Consider the following 11,527-nt stretch of genomic DNA (forward strand, 5'->3'; position numbering starts at 1 on the left):
AATTGTTTAAGTGGAGGAGAGTCATTCAGACTCATCACTGACTGATTCACATACAATACAGAAATAGAATACTAGTATAAGAAATGTAATATGGCAGCATCTCAGCTTATATATATCTGCATTTTGAATTTCTCAGTTATTAGCCGACTCTTTCAATTACCACCTATTACAGCACCTACAGCTTATGAAATGTACATACAGATATATTTACTAGTATATAGACAAACATGCATCATGTCATCAGCAGTGATCTGTACCCAGTCTGTACATGTGTTTGGCTACCAGGTGTGAGATGAAGGGTTATGTTAAACATCAAGCTGTACACCACTCTTAGTCTCCATGGTGCTGGCACTAATTATACAAAGTGTGCTATATACATGCTCAAGTTAGTACCAATGGCATCTTCCTATAGACTAGTAAATTGTATATAGATATATGCATACTTGGTTGTTCTCTGTATACAGGTCCTTACAGATTACGTACACAGATACATGTATGTACACTTCGTTGTTCTCTGTACATGGGTATTTCTTGACTTATACAGATATATGTACACTTGGTAGATCTCTGTACACAGGTAATTCTTGACTATCACAGATACATGTTCACTTGGAAGATCTCTGTACACAGGTAATTCTTGACCAATACAGATATATGTACACTTGGTTAGATCTTCATACACAAGTATTTTACACTTGGTAGATATCTGTACACAGGTAAATCTTGACTAGTACAGATATATGTACTCTTGGTAGATCTCTGAACACAGGTAAATCTTGACTAGAACAGATATATGTACACTTGGTAGATATCTGTACACAGTTAAATCTTGACTAGTACATATATATGTACACTTGGTAGATCTCTGGACACAGGTAAATCTTGACTAGTACAGATATATGTACTCTTGGTAGATCTCTGAACACAGGTAAATCTTGACTAGTACAGATATATGTACACTTGGTAGATCTCTGTACACAGGTAATTCTTGACTAATACAGATATATGTACACTTGGTAGATATCTGTACACAGGTAAATCTTGACTAGTACCGATATATGTACACTTGGTAGATCTCTGAACACAGGTAAATCTTGACTAGAACAGATATATGTACACTTGGTAGATATCTGTACACAAGTAAATCTTGACTAGTACAGATATATGTACACTTGGTAGATCTCTGTACACAGGTAATTTTTGACTACCGGTAATACAGATATATGTATATACATGGTAAATCTCTGTACGCTGTATGCAGGTACTTACAGATTAATACACATACATATATGTATACCTGATTAGCTAAAGTATATGCATGTATTGTAAATATAAGTATTAAAACATGTTTCTATTCAGGAAAGGGGCAACTTCTTCAGATTTAAATATTACAATTCTTGTAAGTGATATTATCTGGTTCTGACCGTGAACAGTGAAACTTCAATTACATAAATGTATGCTTTGGACAAAATATTTGAAATTTTATGTTCTGGATTATTGAAACATACATTAATTATTCAGGATGTTATCAAACCCTGAACATGATCACCTAGAAACACCTACATACACATACTAGCCTTTGCAATAAATATTGATCACTTTCATAAATCATGATGATCATGAATGAAGTCTGCAAAAAATGCTTTTCAACAGCTGCATTGCCACATTTTCCTATTAATTAAAACTGTTCTTTTTTTCTATGTGATTAATGAGAAATTAAAAATTTATATGAATATTCTGTAATTTGTAATCAAGGCCATCAAAACAAAGACATGAACTGAAATCTGCTATATAACCTAATGGTACCCAATAGTTGGTATATGATTATTGATTAAGTCAAGGGAAAACACCCACGTTGATGGCTAGGCTCAATCCCAATGTGTTCATTTAATTCTGGCACCTGTACGTACACACATGGAGCTACAAACATTTGAGTTACATTGCCCATGTAAAACCAAGCCATATATATCCATGTTTCCCTTTTTACTATTCAAAATTGCCCAATAATCAAATTGTTTTGCAATCAGCCACTTCAACCAACTACATGAACAAAAGTCAGGCTGGATAAATTAGGTCCAATTACGTACTGAATGGAAATGTACCTGAAATTCTTCACACACAAAAACCACTGATCCCTATCACACCTTTTAATCTAATCTACATTTACTCGTGTTTAAACTGACCCGAAGCCTGACTTAATTTAATTGACATCTGATGTTTTTCCTATACCCGATTGCTTGCTGACACCTGTCCTGATATCATATTCTACTACAAGGAGTGAAGACCTGTCTTACACAAATATTTATAAATATTGACATAGAAACCAATGGTTTGGGCTTCAATAAATCCTCTATATGTATTTCTTGTGATCACAAGATATGAAATAAGAATTACATATTATGCCAAAGTTTAGCTATCCCAAAGATAGATATGTTCACCTTGCCAGACTAAACATTCTCAGTTGATCCCGGAATCTAAAGAGCAGTTATCAGTGTGAGGAATTTGAGGGAGTCTGGAAGTGACTGAGACTGCCAGATAGGGCATAAAACATATCTGAGGCACCGCACTCTTCCTGTACACTTGAAAGGTTGTACGAATCTCAGTGTGTATCCTGACTTAAGTGTGTCAAACTCCGTACAAGCCCAACTTCCTTTTCCGCTTGCTTGAGTAGTTGTTAATATTCTGTACGTTTGTTTTAGGATGCACTTCACAAGCATACATGTGCACTCATCCGTTTCACAATCCTTATGTTTTTTTCAAAATCTTAACAATAAACACAACTAGATAAATTTATCAATATTTGAACATTTACATACGAACTGTTCGTACACAGTCCTTCTTTCTAGCCAGGAAACCCTTAATTGATGATGAGAGAAACAGTGAACATATTGACCAAAATTCTGCACCCTTGGGTAGAATATCCATATCACACATAGTAGGATACCTTTATATGACTCCTCTCACCATTGTAGACCATAATGGACTCATCCAGATCGATGCATAGTAGAGTTTACTTAAGTTACACAGGGGTGAAAGGATTAACCTAAATTTTGATAAAATTAGACAAGACATCAACAATGCAAACTCTACAATAAATATAGCAAAATTTCTAGATAACGTATACACAAACTAAAGACATATTTGGAAAGAAAAAAAGGATGATATACAATACAGTAGCCATACCTAAAATTTAAAGATTTATGCAAGACATAACTAAGTGCCAGGGACACATATATGTATCTTTCATACACAGAAGTGGGAGAAATGTTTAATGGTTGAACATATGTATACATGTAACTGTTAAATGTTACGATCACCTAATTAAAACTTTGTTTTATTTGCATTTTTAACCCTTAACAAAACAGGCTTTTTATCTGTAGGCTTACTGTATAAAACAGCACTTATCATACTTGGGTTGATGGGTCTTCCTCTCCATCCCTAGGCCTACTGTCAGTGAATGTAAGCTTGTCAATAAGCTGCCAATTACGTAGATACATATCAATGTGTAATGCCAATAGCACCAGACTCTAATGTAATTGTGGCTGTATTGATTTTATACATCTTCTACATATCCACTAGGCATTCCCATAAATGGTCAAAGAAGAAGCCTATCCAAAAAAAGGCAAGAGCAAGGAAATCATAACTCATAATCACTTTACTGGAAAAACAATTCACAAGACAGCTTGAAGAGAAAACTTCTTATTGCAAGAACTTGCAGAAAAACAACTGAAAGAGCACAACTCCATGTATATATCTCTTTAGAATTGTGTGCCAACTCTGTCATCATTCCTGTTAAAATCCTATACCTTAACAAGATGTTAACTATGTTCATGAACAGTGTAATATACATCTGTGTCCCACAATATATACACTATTGTTTATATTGTCAACAAGAAATAAAACAAGAAGATTTATCATTTCAAAAACATATACAAATTGTACACTTATTAAAATTTTGAACGATCTTGAACCAAAAAGAGGTGGACATTCATAGGTAAATGATCAATGTTAAACATTCTGCAGTTTCACAGAGTCAATTAAATTATAAACTTGATTGGAAAGTACAGTAACGCAGATCTTGGCTGGCAGTGGATGGTCAGAATGTGAGATAGTGGAGTTAACACTAATATTGATCGTTAGTTAGCCAGATCTACGACTAGTAACTAGTCATAGTTCTTGCTAACTACTGATCGTGTGACACTTAAGTCTCGTGAGTTTTCCTAAACTTTTAGGATATTCTTTTATTGGCGACTGGGAATGAATCGAGCTATGGGTTGGAGAACTGAAGAGAAATGAAGCATGGAAGTTTAGAAATTTTACAAAGTTGGGCAATCCTCAAGATGCTAAAACAATAATGCCAAAAAAAAGGTAAAAAAGGTATGTAGGAGCATCATTCGAAAATAGAAAAATGACAACACTGATTTCCATGGAATGATGAATGCAAATTGGTTATAAGTATTATGGGAATACTGTGTTCATAGATATGAAGCCAAGGTATTTTGGTATGTGTATCTATACATTAACTTGCAATTGGTGGACCTATCTTGGTAGACCCAGCAGAGTATACAGTGAAACCTTGCTTACTCAAACTGACATTACTTGAATACCCCATGCTCCTTAAATTTTGCTTTATTCCGACCGTGATCTTATATGTTTTTTGTAAATCAACATCTGATTACTCAAACTGCCATTGCTCTAAAAACCTGTGTTCCTCAAACTCTTATTCATCTCCGGCAACTCAAAACCTTTGTACAAAATTGTCAAATGTATGTACAAAGAATATTGACTGATTGCAATGTTGGTTATTTTCATCAACAAACAATTTCATGTATCCTTACAATTACTTCAGTTAGCTAGGTGGCATACAACGTAGGTAGTGTGTAAGCTTGGATGCTATACATATTCTCTTAAAAATTAATTGATGTTGCATACAAAATGGACTGCAATGGAAAAAATTGTGGTTTAATTGTCATCATCAACACATCATACAAAAGACATATACATTTGTTGTTACCTACAACCTAATCTGTGCTGGCAATATTAGGCATACAATTTTTAAAGGATACATAAATCTTGTTCTTTTTATATCTGGTCCGCAAATTGATGTTAATTCCTTTCTCATCAATATCACTGATAATTGTCATATCACAAACTCCATCTTCGGGTCGGGCACCTGGAAAATGGAAATCAACATTATGTATGTTAATTATTACAAAATATAAACACATTTCTAAATGGTATTATCACTGTAACAAAACATAACTCATTTATAGTGTCATACCACATAAATATTAGGTACAACATAAAAATGCACTACCCAACTATCAAATTCCCTATCCTGAAAAAAAGCTGCAAAAACCCCTAAATCTTACATGCATACAGACTGGTGCACGACCTGATCCCAGCACAGTCTGTAATTGACCTGATGGCCTAGCACATGAGCTGACCTGATATAATTAATATGTACACGATCATGACCTGACCCTGGTATATAACCTAACCTAACAGTGCTCCAAGAAATCCCAAAATGAGGGTTTTCACCCCCAAAACACAGCTTGTAGTAACCCCAGTTTTCAACAATTGCCCTATGCAACTATGTACCTAGGGGCACGTATAAGAATCTTGAAAATGTATCAAATATACTCCAAAATCTAAATTTCAGTGGGAAGTGATAAAGATAGTGCCGTCGCTGGTCCTTAAACCCGCGACCATTGGCTCTCCAGCCTGATGCTCTACCGCTGAGCTAAAGGGAAATTCCCCACAGCTGACACTGTAAGACAACCTATAATTAATTCTTTTACACTATTCCCCCCTTTTTTCAAACACCAACCCAGGTTCTTTGACTCCCTGCCAAGGATTCTCCTACCTTGAACAGGGAGGGTCAACGGCACCAATTTGTAATAGGACGAAGAATATTAATAAAGAAAGTGCCGTCGCTGGGGCTCGAACCCGCGACCTTTGGCTCTCCAGCCTGATGCTCTACCGCTGAGCTAAAGGGAAATTCCCCACAGCTGACGCTTGTAAGACAACCTAATTAATCCACATCTTTTATACCAAATGTAACAGGAGAGGGAAAATGCACGGCAAGACCGGGGTTCAAACCCGGGACCCTCCGAACTCTAGACGGATGCTCAACCAATTGAGCTATCTGGTCGCTGACGATCGACCCAGTCCAGTTCCGCTGCATTCCTCCTTCCTCAAAGTCTTCGACCCCAAAGACACACAAGACCCTATACCACCTTCTGTGGGTATATTTCGTTGGGCGCCAAATGTAACAGGAGAGGAAAAATGCACGGCCAGACGGAGGTTCCTACCCGGGACCCTCCGAACTCTAGAAGGATGCTCTACCAATTGTGCAATCTGGTCGCTGACGATCGACCCAGTCCAGTTCCGCTACAGACCTGACCCCAGTACTGTCTGTATTTGACCTGACCTAGCTAATGGCCTGATTCGGTATAATCTGTACATGACCTGACCCTGGTACATATATATGATCTAACCCAACACTGATGCATGACCTGACCCCAGTTCAGTCTGTACTTGATCACCTGACCTACATTGTAGCAAATGACCTGACTTGGCCTAATCTGTACATGACCTGACCCATGACCTGACCTTGGGACATGACTTGGTCATATCCTATATAAAGCTAATGTACAGTCTGTACATGACCTGACCTGACCCCTGACCTGGCTCATGACCTGACCTTGGGACATGACCTGGTCCTACAGCTAATGTACAGTCTGTACATGACCTGACCTGACCCCTGACCTGACTCTTTCACATGGGCATTGTATTGTAGATGCAGTCCCTGACTAATTCTGTTCCGAGTTATGGCCCCTCATGGATCATCGACCATAAACATGTGTAATATTCTGCAGGATATATGGTATGAGCAGACACTGAGTCATGTGGTGAATGGCATAACAAACAATGCATTAATCCACCCCACAAAAGTCAATACCCTCCTAAAAAGGCTATGCTGGCCATAAAACATGAATGGTTTACAACCAAAATAGATCGTTGATGTTGGAAATGACTTGTACTCTATATTGTTTTCATTTCTATAGTTAAGTCCATGTTTTTGGCCATGGACATTACTATAGAAATGAAATTCCACAAAATAACAAGCAATACACTTTTGGTACATACTTCTTAAGGATGATAAACAGAGAATGATGTATGACATGCCACATGCTTAAGACATGAATGACTATTGTCCTCTCATCTGTCACAAAGGGACACACATCAATGACCATATAGAACATGTATGTATGCACTGTAGTGGAATACACAAATAGATTTTATTAGATACATCAGTATGTAAACATGCACAGACATTAGTTTACTATGTATTGGTACAGTACGTTTAATTTGCTCTTATATTCAATGACAAAAGTAAATGGGGGAGGATGGAAAAGACCTATTAACTATAAAAAGGTTCAAATTGACTTTCATCGTGGTTGATAAATAAAACAAAACTAAAATTGGAAGATTCCAACCCTGAAACACTTTTACCTTTTCAGGCTCTTCAAGACCTGACTTTTACTATGCATTTTGATTTTTTAAGATATTACAATATAATAAGTCAGTTATCCCTCCTGAAGACCCCTAAGGAGGTACAAACCCCATTGTTATCTTCAAACTTTGGGTTTATTATAGTATATTACTGACTTGTAAGCAAATGGGATTTTCCCAAAAGCTCAATGTGCCGAGCATTGACTAATAACCTCAAATCTCAGGTTTGACTACTAGTGGCTACGGAGTCACTTGAGAAAATGAACTTGGGTACATTCGCACATACCAAGTGACATAAGTATTAAGTACAATTTTCTGCTTAGCTTTGCTGTCACAAATATAGCTGCACTCTAAAAGACTGAAGAACAAGTTGAGAACAATGATGGGGAGAATGTCGTTGTATAGTGAACCATCTAATTGCCTCTGACTTAGTAAGATTTTATTTTCATTGAGCTGATTTATTGGTAGAGCACTGTACATGTACTGGTAATCTGTAGGCCCATATGTTTGACCCCTAGCAGAGACAGTGACTCTGTTACAAATAATTGTTTATTTGGTAAACAATTATGTTGACAGGAAAACAACACAAAGAAAATGATGTCATACTAAATGATACATAATGTCAAGATACAAGCCATAATCATCGATGATGTCAAAATAATGCATTTTGATGTCAAGATTTAATCTGTTATAACTAACACCATGGTGCAACTAAAATAAAATAATCAGTCACAAACAAGTACACTATTGACTCTGCTGTGTGGACTTTCTCAACTAATATTAGCACAGCAACAAACATCTATCAAACATCTATCATTCACTTTACTTTAATTTGCGCAATTTCAGTAATATATATACACCACTTGATGTAACGAGACCATCTGCTCTCATAAGGGCACCCCAGGGATTTTAAAAAGATTTCTAAATTTCTTATAATAACTATTTTTTATTTTTTCTGTTCCTGATACATAATTTCCTAATGTCATTGGTTTTGTTTTGTTAGACAGATTATTATATATAACTTCCACCACATAAAAAGGTGCTGACTCAGTTAAGACAAATAAAATTATACAAGAATTGAACGTTATCTGTTGATACAGTTACCAATATTGTACTATTTCATGATTATAATGATAAACTGTGTTTATTTGAAGGGGATTTCAACTCTGGAGAAACCTATAATTCACTGTTGCAGCAGGGAAAATAATCAAAATATGACATAAAATTAATGTTACTTGAGAAAAACGTCTAAATAAAGGACGTCCCACTTCTCTTTTAACAATGCTTGGCCATGGTGTCCTTATTAGATCAAGTATGGTACATACTTAATGTAGTGTGTAATCATATCCAGGGGCTGTGTTCACCAACTTGTAGTACAAACAGTAAAAAACAATTGTACAATGCAACTAAATCTTATAAAGAACTCAGACCTATCATAACAAAGCAAAACAAAAGCTTGTAACTTGAAACAAAGCCTAAGATTGGGAAGATGAAAAGACCATTACATGGCTGTCCCTAGCTGACATTATCGATGGGTAGTGGTGTGTATCCACACAGCTCACGTCAGACAGGTGCACTCCCCAGTCTAACACATGGTTACATACTGGTGTAGAGTCATTATGTAACATTACTGGAAGCACTCTTTGTAACCAGCCTATTCATTATGCATGTTGACCTATTATTGTGTGTGTACCTGGCTAATTTACAGCTGCTGTAATTCAGTGACCAGCTACCTGTAAATTACAAGTACTGTAAATCACAGGGATTGACTCACAGCCTGGCTTTGATAGCTATAGACAGATGTGTACTATCAGTGTTATGTAGGTGTAATATGTAGACCAGTACACAGAGGTATCGACAACTACACAGGTGTAAATAACAGAATGGGTGATTCACTGTGGCTGTAGGTTCAACAGGTAAAGATCCTATAGCAAAACAGAAATCAATACTTGTGTAGAAATATCACTATTATACCATGACAGTGCTGGGAGATGACATCAAGTCACAGTGGAGAGCATTGTGCTCAAATTCAGGATTTAAGTTACAAATTTAAAGTAACCCTTTAATTATTTTAGAAAAGGCAATCTATATATAGCCCTATATGCAACCAACATAATCATGTAGAATTTTTTTTCTGCTGTAGAACTATTTTATTATCCTTTTCTTGTGCTGAACTGAATCTATAGCTCTACTGACATAGTGTCATATATTTCTAACACAAAACAAAGAATAAACTTTTCGAATCTTGAAAACCTATACTGAATGCAGTATATATATGCATCTCTCCTTGTGTAATGCTAGGCACAATATGCTGTTGTATAACATCCCTGACATAACCGAAATTAATATATATACATTGTGGTCAAATTTACTATTATAAACAGTGCAAATTTGATTCTACTGTCAGGATTTTCTTTATGTTGTAAAAATTATCAGAATTTTTGGTTTGTTCAAAATATTTGTACAAATAAATTGTTGAAAAATTATTGAACAAACCAAAGACTATTTTATAACATTAACATATAAACATGTTATATAATATATATTTTTACAAAATGATAAATAAATATATAAAGGACAAAAAATGTATTTTACAAACAGGCTACGTGATTCCGCTAAATAAACAGCGAAAAGTGGAGAATGTACAAAACATGCTAAACAGCCATAAATAAAATCAGCTGATTGACGCCATAACGGCTTATGACTACTGGATTCTATGGTTGTGAAAATATAGAAAACAGAGCATATGTACCGTAGACATTGAATTTATATTATCGGATGTGTAATGTCATCGATGAAGAAACATGACACTCCGCTGTTCTCTATATACTGTCAGTGTCAGTTCATTTACACAATACAAAGCAATCGAACCTCTGAGTTGATTATAATCGGCGAACAAAAAGATGGGGATGCTGAATATGCCGACATACGTACCCCGAGAGGCGAGCTCTGGTCTTTCTAAAATCGATGACATTTTTGCCCGTTAAAGTTTTCCTTTTTGTCCAGTATTTACTCCATAACTAACTCTCCATCCGAATGAAAAACGGTGGTTAAATCACACTACTCGCTTGCCTTGTGCCCAGCGTTGCGAGTGACTCACGCAGCTCGCTTGCCGTACGGTAACTCTTTCAACTTCGCCGCCACTCCCGACCGAGCCAGCGAAGTGTGTGGACATTGTCGTAATAAACTCACATTTTCTTAATTTAAAAATATTCATATCTGTAACAAAACGCATAACATAGAAAATTATTTTAGCCATGAAAATACCCATATATTCATTTATTAAATTAGATATGATAAAATAAAAAAGAACAGTTCGATTTACGATTCGGTCCCAATTTACGATTCGGGCATGCGCACATCAAGGTTAATGAAAAAAATACACTAATGGCTGGACGGCGGCGAATAATTATTGAGCAGAGAGGTTTTAACTAAACAACATGGGTTTTCTTGGACGAGGGAGGGGGGCGAATAATACGGTTAAGCGAGAGGGAGGCATTCATGCATCATCACGGAAACCGAACAGTGGTGACTCGGGTGGATCGAAGCGAGATCAGCATGGAGGATCGGGACATGGTAGTCGAGAACGCTCATCGACATCGCACCGAGACCGTCACAGAAGTCGAGAAAGATCGCGATCACCGTTAAAAACACAGGTTACGTCCTGTCCAACATGGTCAAGCTGTTTCCACAGCGTGTTGATAAACACTACGGAAGTTGACCACTTTCTCTTTTTCGTTTGTGGGCGTTTGTAGGAAGCTATGATTTTGGACGGTTTATATACCATAGTTTGGAATATATTTTATCATCCTAAATAATGCATTCCTGAAATAAATCATAGCAAAATCGAAGGCACGCGGTTAGCTTTTTTGATTGGGTGTCTTGTTTCGCCCTAAATCCTGTTGGCCCTGGGTTGTTTCGCCCTAAAAAGTTTTATCATTTAGCCCTGGTTAGTTGTGTATGGTGTGATGGGGACCACATTTTGTGTAGCTTTAGTTAGCTTGGTTTC

General features: G+C 36.5%; 1 protein-coding gene across 1 annotated transcript in view; it reads right to left on the reverse strand.

Moving 5' to 3' along the window:
* Positions 1–10,611, reverse strand: part of LOC110442565 (myosin-I heavy chain-like) — a gene marked incomplete in the record, with an annotated part of 108,068 nt that extends 97,457 nt beyond the window's left edge. Inside the window, 2 exon segments of the mRNA XM_021486232.1 lie at positions 5,067–5,173; positions 10,453–10,611. Coding sequence (XP_021341907.1) covers positions 5,067–5,173; positions 10,453–10,492 — 147 coding nt within the window.
* Between the last annotated feature and the right edge of the window lie 916 nt (positions 10,612–11,527).

The sequence above is a fragment of the Mizuhopecten yessoensis genome, unplaced genomic scaffold, assembly GCF_002113885.1.
Source record: "Mizuhopecten yessoensis strain PY_sf001 unplaced genomic scaffold, ASM211388v2 scaffold716279, whole genome shotgun sequence".
Classification (NCBI taxonomy): Eukaryota; Metazoa; Mollusca; class Bivalvia; order Pectinida; family Pectinidae; genus Mizuhopecten; species Mizuhopecten yessoensis.